Source organism: Protopterus annectens, chromosome 3.part1 (genome assembly GCF_019279795.1).
Source record: "Protopterus annectens isolate FY-2018-M chromosome 3.part1, PAN1.0, whole genome shotgun sequence".
Classification (NCBI taxonomy): Eukaryota; Metazoa; Chordata; order Ceratodontiformes; family Protopteridae; genus Protopterus; species Protopterus annectens.
Window position 1 is genome coordinate 126,398,775 of NC_056732.1, and position 18,120 is coordinate 126,416,894.

Here is an 18,120-nt window from a genome sequence, read left to right on the forward strand (position 1 = left end):
ATCCAAGGACGGCACCAAAGTCAGTGGTGCTGAGGTTGGAACCAAAATAGGAATGAAGATCATGGTTGGCACCAAGGGAGAGGACACAGAGCCTGGTGCCGAAGAGGTCTGCGCAGAGGGCACCGGCGAAGCAAGGAGCCAACTCGGTTCCATAACTGATGGAGATGCAGGAACCGAGTGACTCCATTTTTCCTTATGTTTTTTGGTCTTTGGAGGGGGTGAGACATCCGACCCAGGCAGAGCCTTCAAAAAAGGTGTCTTGAGTAAACCTTTTAAAATAAGTTTATTTTTACGTTCTGCTAGTGTCCGATTACTAAAACTAGCACAAATGTAACTGTCAGCTTTAATATGATCCACGCCCAAACAGTAGACACAAGGAACAGGTGTATCCGAGTTAGGCATCTTACGTCCACACTTGTCACACTGTTTAAATCCCAACTTAGCTTTGTCTGACATGGTAAGGCAACAAGACTATCCTATAGAAAAATTAAGGGGAACATACCAGTGATGTTATTTTAAAAAATACCATTAGTAAAAAGAAAAGGCCTGTCAAAGACAGGCGAGAGGGACAGTACCAATAAAGGTAAAAAATTAAATTACCAAGGAAAAGGGTAGGAAATAGGTTTAGGTTATAGGCAACAGTGAGAAAATACTAACTTGACTAAAAAATAAATAATTTTGAAGAGAAACTACCTTAAAATTAACAATTTTCTACTTAGCTTTGAGAGAGATGGCTAACACGTCTGACTAGGAACGCGGCAAACGAGATCTGGAGTAACTAGGAGAGGGGCATTATGGGTAGGTCTTAGCTGAGAGTTTTTGGCTTGCTCGAACTGGGAAACGGCCGTATCGGTTCCGAGGATGGAACCGAGGTCCTATCGGTAATGAATGAAAAAAGATTTACACCATCAGATGCAGAGTTATTCCCTAATCCAAAGCAAATGTCACTTGGCCCAGTGGATGAGAAATTGCAAATTTACCCCTAGTCTGGCACATGTTTCTAATAGAGACAGCCTGTAAATCCAAGCCAACATATTTATTTATTATTTATTTAACATTTTTTTTACCAAGATAAATCCATCTGGACAACAGGTGTCCATTTTCAGTGGAATCCTGGGGAGGAAATCCTTTTTTTTTTTTCATTTTACATCTGAGGAAGTCTGGTGGACGAAAACGCTTTGTATTGTGTGGCGTTTATGTGATTAAACCTGCTGCTGCTTACACCTACAGGCTCGTGTTTTATTATTACCTTCTGTCTCTTTGGGTGCCTGTTATGGTTACTACCTGTTCCACTTTACAATGGACAGTCCCTCTTTGGATAGTTGTGTCCTGCGAAAAAATCAAAGAAACGGCAAATGTCCTGGTATTTTAGGACAAAATTTCCTAAGTTTTCTTTAATAGTTGCACAAAACAATTATTTTGAATCTGAAACCCCTAAATGTTATATTAATTAGCATAAGCAACTTAAAAGCTGCAAGAATAATCTTTTACTTTGGCAAAAATTGAAGTTATATCCTTTGCACTGGCCATGGGCATGTTTTCTCCTGCAAAATCTGAGATTTCTATAAAAAATGTCCCACTCTGGGCATTTGAAAATGTGGCAACCCTGCAGTATAACCAATTTGTTTACATGCCTCGTTTTGGAACATTAGTCTCTGAAGTTCTTCCACTTGAATACATCACACAAGTTGCGACAAAGAAAACTTTGAGGTGTCGTACAGAACGCGGGATTTGCTCGTGGTGTTTCTTCCATCCCGCGGGAGCTACGCCTAACGCACGTGTGTCAGTAAGTGCCATCTCAACGAATGATGCACAAGTGTGGATTGCATTGGAATTGTACAGGGCGTAGTGGGAGAGTATTATTTGCTAGGCTGTGTTGGCACGTACTGTAATTAAGTTAGGGTTTGAAAAGGGAATGTGGGATGGGGAAGAGCAAGTGAAATGCGGTAGTTTTTAACAAGTGGTTTGAGTAGGCTGATAAAGAATAAGAGTGCCCAAACGATATATTTAAAAGACACTTGTCGAATTTTTGTACTTTGAAAAACGTGCATTGTAGTTAAAAAGGAGTAGTCTTATCTGATTTTTCAAAATGGTCATTGTACATCACTGTGGCTGGTGATTTTGTTTACAGAGACATCTAGGTGGGAATGGTGATTTGGGCAAAGTTGTGGTAGTGGCAATGTCATATTTTAAGGGCGAATACTCCCTAGAATGTAATGACACTGCGTGGTATCTTTCCATTTTTTTCCAGTGGGTTTGTTGCAGAAGCATAAGTATAAGTATTTGAATTGCAGTTAAAATGTTTTCTTGTACAAGTTGCTTAGTTTATAAGACTTTAAAGTTCGTTTGAAAGGTCAGTTAGTAATTTAAATGAAGTACAGGGTAGTATGGTTTGTGTAACAGAACTAGTTGAGCGGCAGTAACCATGTAACTCGAGGTACTGTTGCAGAGACTACAACGCTAATTATTTCGGAAGAGCTAGTTAATGTACTGTTTAGGTAAACAAAAATCACGTGCGACTTTTGCATGCGGCTTGGAAATAATTTAGGAAGCTTGCTTTATTTTTTATCTTCTTTATTGTAATTATGCGTGCAGAGGAGATAACTTGGAGAAGACAAAACTCATTTGATGAACATTCCGGAGCCGAACATGGTGGAAATAGTATTAAAAGAAAACGGGGGAGACCATCTAAGAAGCAGTTGCTGTTGAAACGGCTGACTGCAGTGTCAGACTCAGCTGACAATAGCTTGTATGCGGAACATCGAAGAAATTTAGAACATGAAGTAAGTGAAGATAGTTGTCAGAAGAGTAATATGTGTTTAACAAACATTCAGCATAGATCTTTAATGGAAGGTAAAGTTACTAAATCACAAGTGAAACAACTAGCTGGAGAACTAAACCTGCAGCCTGATTCTCAACAACACCGAGTAGAAAAAGGAAGAGTTGGGAAACTGAATATTTGTGCTGACCCTAAACTAGTGGGTAAAGGAAACAAAACATGCTCAGATCTAGAGTGTAAGACTTCAGAGGCAACTGTGAAATACAATTTAACAGAGTTATGTTGTGTAGTGCCAAAAAGGGAAAAATTAAACAGTAGGAAAAGAGGTGGTGCAAAGTCTACTACTGTTGGGGGCTGTACAGGGGTTGTTGCCGATGAAAGATTATCACAATTGAAAAAACAGCACCTAGATCAGGGAAGTACTAGACAGGACTCGGAACAGTTGAAGCCAAAGACTGAAGAAGGAAAAGGGGCAACGGAAAAGTTAAAAAGACGAGGTAGACCTCCTAAGTTGAAGCAACAATTACCTAAACCATGTATGGCTACAAACAGTAAGCAGTGCAGGCAAACAAAATTGCTGATTAGCCCTGAAGCTGAATGTGATCATATACAAACACCTAAATGTTTTAATAAGCGACAAAAGCAAGGTAGAACCAAAGACACCATTATAGAAAAGACCACAAGAAGCAGAGGTAAGCCTAAAAAATTAGGATGCCTAACTGTTGATGTGGACAGTAGAGTGGCTAAGCATAGTAGAATTAAATTGGAGGATGTGACTGAAAAGACTTTAAAAAAGAGAGTAGGGTCTCAAAAACTGATGTCTAAAGGAGATTTAGTGGAAGGTTTGGGTAAGCAGTGCAGAAGAAAGAAAACCTCACATAATTATCAATACTTGGTTAATACTGTAAATACTGCCTTGAAACCCCCCCAGAATTGCTGTGAACATGGATTGGAGAATGCAAGCAACCCAGGTAGGGTGACAGGGAGAAAAAAGAAAGGGCGAGCTTTTAAGATGGTCTTATTAAATGAGCCAGTTCAGGACATGAACACAGCATCAGGAATACACAGTGTGTGCATATGTGAAACGTGTGGTCCCAAATCTAAGCACATTTGCAAAGTAGGGCATAATACCATTGTTCCATTTGTGAAAAAATATTGTACAGAATCCGATACCTTACAGAAAGTACAAACTTTAACTGGAAGTGGCAAAACGATGAAAAGATTAAAAAAAAGTGGCAAAACACATAATATAGAGCAGTCTGATTCTGGTGCATTGTGTGAAGCTGTATGCAGTAGGTCTTTATTGTATCCAAAGAAAATTGATAGCAAGAACAGTATGCAGCCTGTTGTGTGCCTCAAAAAAATTTCTGCAGAGTTAGAAATGCATCTGGAAGGAGAGAAAGGCAGTATGTTAAGCCAAGGTATGGAACTTTCTGTAGGGCAACCAGATACTATGCACAACAGTTGTATATCTGAGAATTGTGCAAATGAGGTATTCATAACAGAAAGTCATATTACTAACATGCAGTATTCTGTAGAAAATTGTTTTGGAATAAGTTCCACAGAACAAAAACTGCAGATAGAAAATAAAAAATGGGATGAGCAAAAAGGCAAAGAAAAAGAGAGACAGGGCCCTTTTTGTCTGGAAACTGAGAGGTGTAAGAAGAGGAGACAGAGTAGTGGTGTACTTGAACTGACCACAAAAAAGCCATGTTCAGAATGCTATCATAGTAAAGTGGAAAGTAATATTAGAAAGCCACTTGTGAAAAATGATTGCATTGTCAAAAAGATGAGAGCGCGAAGCAAAAACCATGTGAAAATAGGCAGAAAGACTGAATGGGTAATAGACACTTCACAAAATGGTAAAATCTTTACAAATTCATTTGATGATTTGAAGGTAGCACAAACTGTTGTGGAAGCAGCCAAGTGTACACCCTATTTTAAATGTGCAGGTGTTGACAACATTTTGAGTCAGGGGGGAGATAGTTGTAGCAACTGGCAAGACCATGTGTTAGAGACGACAGTGGAAAAGGGTGCTTTTGAAGGTGGGTTACAAGCTGCTGTTCCTCGGATGAAAGAGGACCAGAATGAAGATGCAGATCTGGCTGGCTGTACAACCCAACATGTGTGCCCAAGTAAGAGTTTCGAGAATCTGTTAACTGTTTTTGATGTCTGTAATGGGAATTTAATAAGCCTTTGGTTAAAGGTGATTGATATTCAACAACCACTACTATTAAACATGTATACGTTTTTGTCCAGAAATGTTGACTGTAGTCTAAACGGTCATTGACCGAACCAGCGAAATGTATTTTAAAGTGATAACTACAAAATGGCTTCAATGGAGTATGAAGGTTATTTCAGTTCAATAATACGACTAATTTGTGCACGTATATTCAGAGTTCACTTTGTGGGATTGTTTTACGGATGTGCAGACAGTGCGTTGCATATTGTGAGTTCCTGCTAGTACTGTTTTGCAGTGCACTGTTTCTGAATCTGACAATATTTTTTATGCAGTAACTTATCACAACGAGTGCCGCAATAATTGTTATACTTAATTGAATCAAAAAATGCTTATGCATAAAGTAGCAAGCCTCATTCCAGAGCTGTTTTGTAGTAATAATGGTAAATTATGTCACTTTTGCCATTACTGTTACAATAGAGAATTACTTTGCCATTTGGAAGAGTCTAGATGTAAATGTTACAGCTATTTAAAAATATTTAATCATTATACCTTAGTGTGCATATCTTCAGATAATGCTTGTATAGCAGACAGTGCCTTGGTATCCAGCTGTTACGTAAGTTTGTTGAAATGTGGTAAATGTGTAGTTTTACTTGTGAGACCTGCACATCATTTTTTAGTTTGTGATACGGTACTGGTTAAACATTTTCACAGAATTTTTAAGTTAACAGTTCAAATGTATCAGATTAGTAATTTTGGAAAGTTTAAATGTTTCCACTAAGCATGGAGATGTTTAAGAGTCTTGTGTGTGTGTTTTTTCCATAGATGGCTGACAAAACTACTATGTTATTTTATGACTGGGTATGCTGACGAATCAGCATTTCCTTGCCAAATGAATTGTTTTATTGTTCAAGGTGGTTTTAATGTCCTGATGAAAGGCAGTTTTAAATCTGAAAAGCTGGTTCTGTTATGGCTTTTGACTGAGTGGTTTGTTTTTGTATTGCTGTTTTTGATCGCGTTAGCTGTTCCTTATTTTTTTTTCAGTAGTGTGTTTGTAATATCAGTCATAATTATAGAACATTGCTGTAAGTTTGTTTTGCTTCTTGTGCCCCCATCACCCTTGACCATAATCAGTGTGGCTAGTGATCAGCTTGTGCTACATCAGGCTTGCTACGATGGTTTTGTGGCTGATTTCCTTGATTAGTAACGGTATTGTTCTTGTAATCAAGGTTACATCACTTGTACTTCCTGTAGAGTCTGTATGCTGGCAGTTGAAGCCGAAAATGTGATGTGGTAAGGAAGCAAGCTTAAACGATGTGATAGAATATCCAGATTGAGTAGGAAAACATACATTTGGAAGTGGTTGAAGATAGATTGCATGCATAAATGTTTCTCCTGCAGAATTAGTTGTTCATGATGAGATGGTGTGCAATTAAGAATTTGTAGTTCTGTGTACTGGGGAGTTGGTGTGCAAGTCATGCTTGCATCAACAACAAGCAATTTTTAACTGTTATGGCAGACTCGCAGAACATTTGACAAGACCCATGAGTCTTTATCTTCTCTGTCCAATGTATACAGTAGTAGTGCTTCCTTGGTTGCCTACCACAGGTTTGTCCACCTTTGGATGCTGGAGCAACTCAACATCTTGTATTATATAGGTGAATTTGCTGGTGGGGTGTTCAGTCTTTAATGTAAAATGATAACTCTCTTTTGTTTTGCAAGACTGCGTAAAAAATTTTTTTTCTTCCCCTCTCCAGTTAACTATAATCATAGTATCAGGAGCATCCTAATGGCTACTAGGCGATTGGACCTGGTTGTGTGTGTTAAGCCTAGCCATGCTTCCCAATAAAATTTGATAATTATTTGTTCCCAGTGGGTTTGGGGTGTGATGTGTGTGTATATATTGTTTGGAGGCTGTAGTTAAACAGTGATTTTAGTAGGCCTGGTAGTTCATGACCTTTGGATTGGGAATCAAAAATGTATCCCCTGGTCTGGCATCTATGGTTTTATTAGCTTGTAAATACTTGACCACTTGTGCCCAGCTTACATGCCCAAGCTGTTTATTCCCTATAAAAACACAAGGGGTCAAACCCTGTCTGCAAATCAAAGCATAGCTAGGTTTAAAAAGGTGCTTAAGGGTCATTTGCCTAGAAATCACTTAATGAGCCTATGCTTTCTGTTATCAGGGAGGCATCCTGTGATATTATCTGGAACAATTGAAGCAATGTTCTTGATCTTGGAGATGAGGACCTGTTCTCTGGTAATAATGGGAGTTGATTATGGATGTGTGTGCGCTTCCTGAGGTGGGGAGGGGTGAAATTGGAGCTACATTTTTCGGCCAGGAAATTTGCTATATCCTCAATTCCATACAGGTGGCACAATTTATTGTTAATTTGTTACATTGCTGCGTATTTCCTTTGAGTTTTTGGATGTATCCAAAGAAAGCTTTTTGATTGTCCTTTGCCTGTCAGGCTATTTTTACCCAAAATTTGGCTTTGGCAGAAGTGATTTGTCCCCCCCAATGTTCCTTAATTGCATGCCTGGGCATTGCATCTCCTTTTTTTTACACTAATTTTTTCTTTATGTTACACAACCTACTGATGTTGGGATTCCACCAGGGAAGCTTGCTTTTTGAGTTTGACTTGTGCTTTTTCCGAGAAGATACAACTGTTTCTATGTGGCTTATTAATGATTATGCATGGTTTCTGTGAACGATTTAGCACAGGCAGTTCGGGTCTCAGGTTTTGTGATTGCCTGAAATTTTGCCAGCTTGTCACTCAGTTGTAGGAAGTTTGCCCTAGAATAATTTCTAAAAGCTCTATAGTTAGCTGGTGTCCCTGTTTTTAAATTTACTTCAAAGCAGGCAGCTTTATTGCCCGACCTGACCAACAAGGATATCACACTAGGGAGTGTGCAGGTTCTGCCTTATTTGTGAGAGGATTGTTGTACCCCTTAGGGGGACGTATGTACTAGCTGGTACAAGGTATTGGCATTTATAAAGTTCAGGAATCCTGGGCCTGCATGTAGAGGGGGTCATATATGATTCCCTGTTTGTACTGAGGTAGCTAAAGTAGTCACCCAGGAGTATGATGTTGGGTTGAATGGGGAGTGTTCTCACAGCATTTAAGTAAGTGTTCTGGCTTTCCTGGGTCATAGAGGGGTGGACTTGTATCCTGTAAGGATATGGTATGAGACTTTGTGTAAGTTGGACATGGAGGAGTTTGTGTCCCATACTGATGGAGCAGCCTTGAATTGAGCTTGTAAACGGAAGCCTTCCCATTTTGTGCAGTACCTGGTCTAACTGTGTGAAAGGCTTTGTAGCCCTGCACTGCTGGTGTGCTGTCTGCGGCTGTAAACCATCAGTAACTGCATGGAAATCTGCATCTTCCAGGGTGAGGAGATATTGCAGGAATGGATTTTCTTGTTTAGACTCCTGGCTTTATGCCTTATCGCCTTCAGGTTTTCCTGGGTTGGTTTAGCTGTATTGGGAGGTTTGTCAGGTTGACAGTGCCTCAGAAAGGCAGTATGTGGGTGTCCAAGATTTTAGCCAGTATTAGAAATCCCAGAGGGGACTGTTGCTGACCATCCATGGCAGAGCAGCTTGACTTGTCAACCATATCCTCCCAGGATGACAAATATTCCACCTCCTTTGAATGACACTATATTGTAAGCTTTCTATTTATATTATGGAGTCCTTTTTGACAAAGGTAGAGTGCTGCTCAATGCAAAGCTCATACTGGCCTGAGACTGATAGTCAGTCAGTCTGAGAGCTCCATTATGTCTCCTTTCATATAGTGTAGGGAAGTACCTCTTGTTTTTCACCCACATGGAGTATGACAGGTCGTTGAACCATAATTACCTGTATAAGATCACATGCATGATCTGAAGGATCCTGGCCCATGACTGGTAGCAGACCATGACTCACTCTTTGCATAGCCTGGCCCATGATTGGCAGCAGACCATGACTCATTCTTTGCATAGCCTGGTGAGTGGGACATCTGTGTCTGCTATCACCAGAATAGTGGGTTGTGTGGTGGTATGCCGTACGTACTTAGGTGAGCACCATAGGATGTAGCTGTAGGAGTTGTATTGGGTGCTTTTGTAGAGTGTTAGGTTGCTGAAGATATTTTTTGGATCCATTGTGGTTTTGAGGGATTACATTTAAAAGCCATAGCATATTTGGGTCTGTGGTCCATAAATTTGTAAGGTGGATGTAGTGTGTGTGAATGGCTGTTTGGTATTGCAAGTACTTGTACATGAGAGCCTTGTGTCCAGTGACATTGTGTAACTACATTTCTCGTATACTGAATAAATATGAATAGAAAATTGTGATTTGGTCTCTGTGCTCTGAAAATTTACCTTTTTATTGAGTTTACATGGAGTGATGCAGATTTGTGTTATATTCATGAAAACCAAACCCTTTTTCCGCCTGGCTGGAATGGTGCAGTTGAAAATGACAAAATGATGTACCAAAGCAGTAATCCCAACAGTTTATTCAAAATAATGGCGGAAGCAGGGTTTGGTTTTCCTGGTTTTGTTTTTGCCCCTTTTTTTTTTTTTTTTTTTTTACACCGTTGGTATGTTAAATTCATGTTACAAAACTTACACTCATTTTGGTGGCCACTTTAATCATACTGCTGCATTTGTGTATAACACTATGTTTTTCCTTTATTTCCCTTTTGTAAAAATAAAAAAAAGTTTAGATCATAACGACCATCCAAAAAGGGCACCGTTTCCTCTTGGTCAATAACCACCACCAAAAGTGACCTTTTGGGGTGCTGATTGTTATGGACCAACAAAGAGGACAAAGTACCCATTTTGGGTGGTGGTAACAGTGAGTAGCAACTAGAACTGACTAAAGTAAATCTCCAAAACTTGTATTTATCATATCTTTGTATTTTATGTTGTATTAATGCATCAGAATTTCTGTAAGTAATATATATTGTTTCTTTTACTTTAACTTTGCCTTCTTGAGGCCTCTTGTATTTCTGAGTCCTTTCCTCCAGTGCAGTATGTCCCCTTTTACTCTCCCCAGCCATAATGAAGTAATAGTCGTTTAGTATGTCCTTTGCAATTTTGAGCTAATTTTGTGCAAAATAGCAAGTTGTAACTGTACTGCATTGCTGCATTTTCCTCTTATGTCTATTTTTATGGTACAGTGTTGGGGAAAATAGATCCTTTGTGTAAAAAAAAAATTTCCTGTTGGGTAATATCACTGAAAAGTTCATTGAGATCAGGTAAAGCTCAGTGTAGAGAGGACTTGAGTGTGTGCACTATGGGAGCATGTGTGGGGCCCCCTCTAATAAAGTTTATGGGCTCATCCCCACACTATGCCAGCAGTGATGTCAGCGAGGGATACAACAAAATTGTGGGTATATCCTTAATAAAAATTTAAATTTTTATTAAACCGCAAGCTACAGAGTTCTATTATGTATGGAGCAGAGTATGGTGACAGTTCTGTGATTTCGTAGCATCTACAAACTTGTATTTTTTCCCTGTTTCTGAATTAACTTGATATGTTGACTGAAGGCTGTTTTATAGATTTTAAGCCGTCTTCACAGTAAACGAAATAACATTAGCAGGGATTGTAGTAAAGCCTGTAAACTTTAAAGAACTGCCAGGCTTTCCCTGTAATACTTCTGTGGTGTCAGTGTGAACAGGCTTGCTCTTCATTGTCCCAGAAAGCTGCCATTTTGAAGACCTGATAAGACTTGTAGTATGTGTTTTAGACTATTAGTAAATTTGACTTTTTTTTTCTATGGAATGTAATGCTTACCAGAAAAAATGAGTGCTTATCTGTGTGTACATGACAGCTGTTCGTTTTATGCTGTGAGTCCTAATGGTACCACTTTCAGTGTACCTAGAGTTTGCTGCATTCTCCACTGTTGTGTAATTATGGAGTTAGTGTATATAAATTAAATTAACAACAAAAAAGTGACTTTCAGGTTAACCTGCTCATGGAATTTGGATTCATGGTAATTTCATATGTAAAATCCTCGTTAATCCTGCTCATGTAATGTTGCTGCAACTTAATTCGGCCCTGTTCTTTTAGATTTAAAAAAATGTTAACACTTAACTTCACGTATTAACAATTAAAGTGAAACTTAACTGCCTTTGATCAGAAGTAATTTCTGTTGTCTCCAGTATTAATCGTCTAGGAATGTTTTATGTCTAGGTCAGGTCATGCAACCTGAAATTAATTTCTTTTTGAACTAGTGTGAAGTTTTCATTTGAACATAGAAAGTAGGATCTTTATGATCTGTGGTAAGGCGAAATTGATGCAAAGACATTTTTAAGGCATCAGTGTTTCTGGGTGCTAAGCATCTAGGTGATACGATGTGAGAGAACTGTGAGTGGAGCTAGTGAGCTTCTGTAAAACTTATTTTCATTTACTCTGTATAGAAATGATTCATTACTTGTTTGTAACTTTCTTTCATCTGGTGTCTGACTGATTTTTATGATTTGTGTCCTGCAGCTCAAGTTGTAGGTAGTACTGCCTCCATTTTTGTCTCTGTGTAAATTTGCCATGTTTGCATTGGACCTTGAGGGGCAAAAAGCCAGCTTCAGATTTCTGGGTAGTTTTTATGAATTCTCACTTCTTGCTTGGCCAGTTAGTTACCTAAATACCTGCTATGTGACAAGGAACTGTGACAGTTACTTTGCTGCTGGGAAAGACGCAATCGTTTAAGTAAGATGACGAACAAGCATCTCTGCTTCACATGTCATTTGTCCTCTTGAGTATCTGAAATGTAATATGGATCTCTGGGCAGTGAAGAAGTAGAAACTCCTTTTTATTTGCTTGGCTTTGCCTTTGGTAAAAGCACAAGATGGTGCTGCACGCTTACTATGCCATCATTGAAGTGAGGTGTTAATCTGCCGTATGTACCATCCGCCCAAGTTGGTAGTTTACATAGATGTGAGAGATCTCTTGGCACTTGATTAATTTCCTTAGTGCCCTTGCCAAACTTCTGTAAGCTGTATGACTACCACTTTGGGTATCCTCTGCTAATAGGCCATAGGCAGAATGAAACTAACCCAATGGGGTAAAGATGAGGTGAATAACTTTGTCTTCGCTTAGTGTACATTATTTAGCCTTTCAGAGCAGTAACTACTACCTGCTTTTATTTTATAATGGCTGTTTTTTTATTGCTGCATTTCATTTGTAATTTACAGGCAAATGACTGTACTGATTTAATTTGTAAGCACTTGAATTTGAAATTTATCTGAATCCGGTTGCTTTTGGTGTCTGCAAGGAATGTGAATATATCTTGTTTGCACTTGTGGTTCTGGTTTATATACTGGTGGCTACTTTGAGAACTAAACGCTTAACTAGATGGTAAATAAATATCAAATTTGTACTTTAAAGTTGTATATTTTGGGGAGGTCTTGGGTGCTGCTATATCCTGATATTTGATAATTTCACTTATCAGTTTTACTGCTGCTTAAGAAAGCTCAGATTTGAGCAGTAAATATTCTACCCAGTGAGCACCACCTCCTTGTGTGATTGCCATAAATTTGCTGACTTGTTTGTAAAAATAAAGTGTTACTGACTTCTTCACTAAGCAGTATGTCAGGAAGAGAAATTATATCCCTTTCCTACTATTTGAATTAGATGGGAGAGATCATGATAGTTACAATTTTTAGTTGGCATTAAGCTTTTTAATGCTTTTAGAAGCTCATTCTAGTTGTCATCAAAAACAGTAGTATTTTTAGAAGCTCTGACTTTAAACAAAAGAATTTGCGCAAAACAGGAGCCTTCTCAGTTTTGTTTTTTTTGTTTTAGAGTTTTAAGTACCTTGAGTTTGCTGAAGTATGTATCTGTATAATAATAATCTCACTATAAACAGCTTGGCAGAAATACTACAGTAGTTTTAATGCCTCCACTGAGGAGTTTACTTTTTATGCAGTTATTGGCCAGATATTTCTCCTGTAGTATTAACCAATTTTCTGAGGAAGGGCAGCATTTGTGAATTAAGAGCTGATCCTGCACCTTCCCCTCCCCAAGCTTTTCCCTTGTTTATTTTACTTTTGGTCTGGGTTAGAGCCACTAGGTGGTATTTGTACTAATTAGGGGAGATTTGGACAGGGCACCGGGGAACTTCCTCTCCTCCTCTTTGTGAGGGGGAACATTTTTGTTGCTGCACTTTCTGCTTCCCTTCTTGGTGAGTCTGTTCGTTCATTGAAGTTTTCTTCCTCCAAACTCCAATGAGCGAACAGTAGACCTCGAATGTTGATTAATTGAAAGTTGAGTTCAGAGGAAGTTGGACACTGAGAAAGTAACCAGTTGGCCAACATTTCCCTGCTTCTTATACCATACTATTTCAAACCCACCCAAGTGGGGGGCTTTGCCCAACTATATACCAGTTCAGAGACCCCACTACAGTGGGGGAAAAGGGCACATTTCCTGATGTTGGCAAACTGCTTGCCCTTTTCCCGACTGTAGTGTGACCTCTGAGTCGGTATATATAGTTGGGGATGGGGTGTGCTAACTGTGAAGTAGATTATATCTTCTTGGTGGGATGTAAGGCTCCTGACAAGTGAATAATGATTGCAAACAGAAATTGTGGAGTGGAAATGAGTGGCTGTACTGTTTTTTTTTACAAAGTAAAAGGAAAAAAAAAACCTTCCCAATATTACACCTAATATTTTTACTGTTGTGAATGTGAGATGGAGAGAGAGATTTATAGAATTTTATATGCATATACAAAAGGCACTGAAAGAGAATCTGTTTTATCAAATATTAAATTGCGTGGTGGTTAACATGAAAAATCTCCATTGCAGGGGGCTTTCATTGTGCTTTAAAGGGAAAATATAAAAAGAACTACTGAATTATCACTGTAGAGACAGGTGTCTCTGCTATGCTTAAACAGTACAAGTGAAACTCGGCCCGAACAAGGATAAAAATTGATTGATTTACTTTAATCAAACACCAAGCACAAATAAACGGTTAAGCGCTTTCATCTGTAAGATACAGACTTCATCAGAACACTGAATCGTACAGCTAATTACTTTTTTAAAAACTTTTTGGCGCCACTTGATACAAGCGCAATACCACGTAACCAAATTTAAAATGCCACTACATAAAATACCACAAATTGCTATTACAAGCTAATACATAATAACTCTGTAGTACCTTATGTTAAAAAGATAAAATCATATTAAAAGCTTCTTATATAAGCACAAAATTGCAATTCCTATTAAAAACAACTTATTTTACCCAAGCTATAAAAGCTGTAAAAGGGGTTTGATGGAAATGTAATCGTTTAATACCAGGATATTTTGTAGCATTTGTTAACATTTTGCCATTCACTTTCTTTCCTACCGAGGTAGGCTTTATAATTACCACCCCGGGGTGATACATTAACATCAATTATAGCAAATTTAAATTTATGTGCTTCTCCATTCTTACTAATATGTCTAAACAAAGCATTTTTAGTATCTTTAATCTTGATTTTGTATAAATGTTCATAAATACGCTTTCTAAACTGTCTTTGTTTTTCCTATATAGAAAGCTGTACATACTGTACACTTGGCCAAATAAACAATATTCCTGCTATTACAATTTTCCCTTTTTGAACTTCACATAAGTATTATTGACATCGTTCAATCTACATCCTACTGCTTCATTAATTACAAAACACTGTTTACAGAATCCACATTTTTTTGTGTGGCTATCCAATCCAGCTTTTTCATGTGTCATAATATTCAATAAATTCTTTATATTCATACCCATTTTATATACAAAGCACGGTTTTATACCAACTACCCTCCTAGCTTCTTCATCTACTGCTAACCTATTCCAATGCTTTTCCATAATATTTCTCACACACTTCACATAAGGAGACATATGTTAATACACATACTCTATTGAAATCATTTTGCTCCTTATTTTTTATTTTAAATATTTTCTCAGAACCAATGCCTAAGATAGGGGGATATTTTCTACCCCATTCTTTAATAACATAAGCCGATGCATCATCCAATAATAGTATGGGATAGCCTCTATTGACAAACATAGCCCTTATATTATTAATCTCTGTAACCATTAAATCGTAATTGGAAGTCATTCTTGCTACCCGTATACATTGACCTTTATAGGTATTTCTTAAAATATGTCTGGGATGGTTGCTAGTATAATCAAGGTATTCATTAGAAAACGTTTCCTTTCTAAATCTTTCCGATTGAAAACCAGTATCAGTATGTCTAACAAAAAAATAGTGTGTTGTAATTAATGAAGCAGTAGGATGTAGATTGAACCTCGGTAGGAAAGAAAGTGAATGGCAAATGTTAAATGCTACAAAATATTCTGGTATTAACGATTACATTTTCATCAAAACCCCTTTTACAGCTTTTATAGCTTGGGTAAAATAAGTTTTTTTTTTTAATAGGAATTGTAATTTTGTGCTTATATAAGAAGTTTTTAATATGATTTTATCTTTTTAACAAAGTACTACCGAGTTATGTACTATCTTGTAATAGCAATTTGTGGTATTTTATGTAGTGGCATTTTAAATTTGGTTACGTGGTATTGCGCTTGTATCAAGCGGCGCCAAAAAGTTTCTAAAAAAGTAATTGGCTGTATGATTCACTGTTCTGATGAAGTCTGTATCTTACAGATGAAAGCGCTTAACCGTTTTTTATTTGTGCTTGGTGTTTGATTAAAATAAATTTTTATCCTTGTTCAGGCAGAGTTTCACTTGTACTGTTTAAGCATAACAGAGACACCATTGCTGTCTCTACAATGATAATTCAGTAGTTGATTTTGCCTTTTTTTTTGTAAAATATAAAAAGAGAAAGATGTTAAAATACAAGAAGTGATAAAAAGTGGTAAGCTAGCTGCATGGTGCACGTCATTGGATGAGTAGAAGAGAAGCAGTTGAATCTGAAATTGATTATTTTGTACTTTCGGAAGGTTTGGTTTAGCAGATGGTGATACAGTAGATACAGGTTTTTCGGATCATTTAGCAATATGGATGGAGGTGATGGAAGAAAGGGAGTATATTAAAGTAGAAAGGGGATTAAGAAGAATAAATGAGAAATTATGGGATGAATTTGGAGAGTAGGAAGCACTGCAGTTGGGGAGGAATCATACAGCTATGAAGGGATTGGTCTTTAATGGTGGGTTGAATTTGAGTGTATTTTTTCCAATGGCAGGATGTAAGAAGGGAAGAGAAAGTGAAGTATGGAAAGATGTATAGAAATGTATTGGATAATTTAGACATGGATATGAGAGAATGTTCTGATATGGAAAAGGAAATAAAAAAAATTGACATTACTGTTTAAACAAAGGTATTATTTACAACTGAGAAGGTAGGAGGTTTTTGAATATTTGGGTAAAACAGTAAAGGAGGATATTAGTATAATGAGGGGGAAATTATAAAAATGTAAAAGAACAAGAGCAAATTGAGTATTGTAGTGCAGTATGTGGAAGATGTGTATAAGAGTAAAAAGAAAATGGAATGAAAAAAAATCAAGAATGAATGAAGGAAGAATTTGAAAGCTAAATTATTGCTGTTAGTGAATTTGGCTGACTTACTTAAATATGTATCTAGCCCAGACAGTGTGCAGTATGAGATGTGCAAGACGTTAAGGGATTGGCAAAGAGTATTTTGTAAACCAGTTTGAATGAATGGTTGAAAGAAAGGGTTTGTTTTGTGAAAATATTTTATGGGATATTAACATTTATATGGAAGAAAGATGGAAATAAAAAGAAATGGAGACTATCACATTAAATAATACAGATTTATAAATTTGTGAGAATAATGCAAAAAAGAATGAACATTATAAAAGAAAATATATATGGTATAAAGGGGAAGGGATTCTATTAGTTATTGGTGATTCAAGAAATGTGTGCATAATGTAAGTTAAAATGGGGAAGGTGCTGTTTGTAATGCATTTGATACAGTAGGGCATGGTGCTTTGTGGGATGTTATGGAAAAGTAGTGTGTATGTCAGTATATCAAAATGATAGTGTGTGTGTGTCAGTGAATGGGTGGCTGCGTAAAGAAATATGAATGAATTATGGTATAAGGCAAGGATATCCCACTTATGGGATATTGTTTGCATTGGTAATGAATGCAGTAATGTTGTAACTTATAAAACGAAGTATACAAAATATGTAATACAAAAAGTGATTCCAGTAGTTTTGGTATATGCAGATGATATACCTGTGGTTACTAAGAATGAATATGGTTGAGAGGAATGTTTGGCTTTGAATAAAGAAAAAGTAAGGGTCTGGGTAATGTGTTGGAGGGGATGTATTTTTCAGTGAAGTATCTTTGTTAGGATACCATTTGGGAAGGAAATATGTAGTTATCAGACAATAGGAAAGTTTTAATACAAAATTAAAAATTAAGTCCCCCATATAATACCTATCTATATCTGATAAATTCTTTATTTAATGGGAAAATAGCATATGTGTCAAATATTTGTATGATCCCAGAAAAATATGAAAACACTAGCTGCAAGTTTTTCTTTTACGTGTGGTTTAAAACTAAACCCAGTAAAAGGTTTGCATATGAGTGAAGATGAAGGGGGGATTGGGTTTATTAAATCCAGTTGTTCTGCTTCTTTAAATGTAAGTGTTAGCGAGGGAAGGAAGAAAATGAGACATTAATATTGAAAATGTTTATAAGTACAGAAAATTGTAGGAGGTGATGAGAATAAGAGAACTTGGAATTCCAATTGAAATCCAAGCATTTATAATGCATATTTAAATCATGTATACTGTACTGCTTGTAAACATTATGGTGTATGTAATACTTTGTGGAGCTTTTTTTCCCCGGGCCTTTGCTGAAAAAGGGTGCAAGCTCATTCAGACATTCCCAGTCAGTAGTCAAATTCATTTATATAGTATTTATCAAGAAATGTAATGTAGTACATTGATGTTCAAAACAATATTATGTAAATCTATGGGGAAACTTGGAGGAAGTGATAAAAGCCATTTAAAGTAGAGTGCCAATTTTCTATAGAGATTGATAGGCAAGTTATCGGTAGATGAAAATATGCCATGTAAAAGAAGGTGAAAGTGTGTGTTGTGGGGAGGAAGAGAACAGAATGTGTGTGTGTGTTTTGAATGTAAAAGGCTGGTTGAACTCTCTCAAAAAAATTGTGTGAACAATTATTTGAGAATATTAATGATGTAAACAATATAGATATGAAT

General features: G+C 37.1%; 1 protein-coding gene across 1 annotated transcript in view; it reads left to right on the plus strand.

Moving 5' to 3' along the window:
* The first annotated feature begins 2,476 nt into the window (after positions 1-2,476).
* Positions 2,477-18,120, plus strand: part of LOC122797640 — a 178,337-nt gene continuing 162,693 nt past the window's right edge. Inside the window, exon 1 of the mRNA XM_044066185.1 lies at positions 2,477-4,914. Coding sequence (XP_043922120.1) covers positions 2,586-4,914 — 2,329 coding nt within the window. The 5' untranslated portion in view covers positions 2,477-2,585. The remainder of the gene's footprint in view (positions 4,915-18,120) is intronic.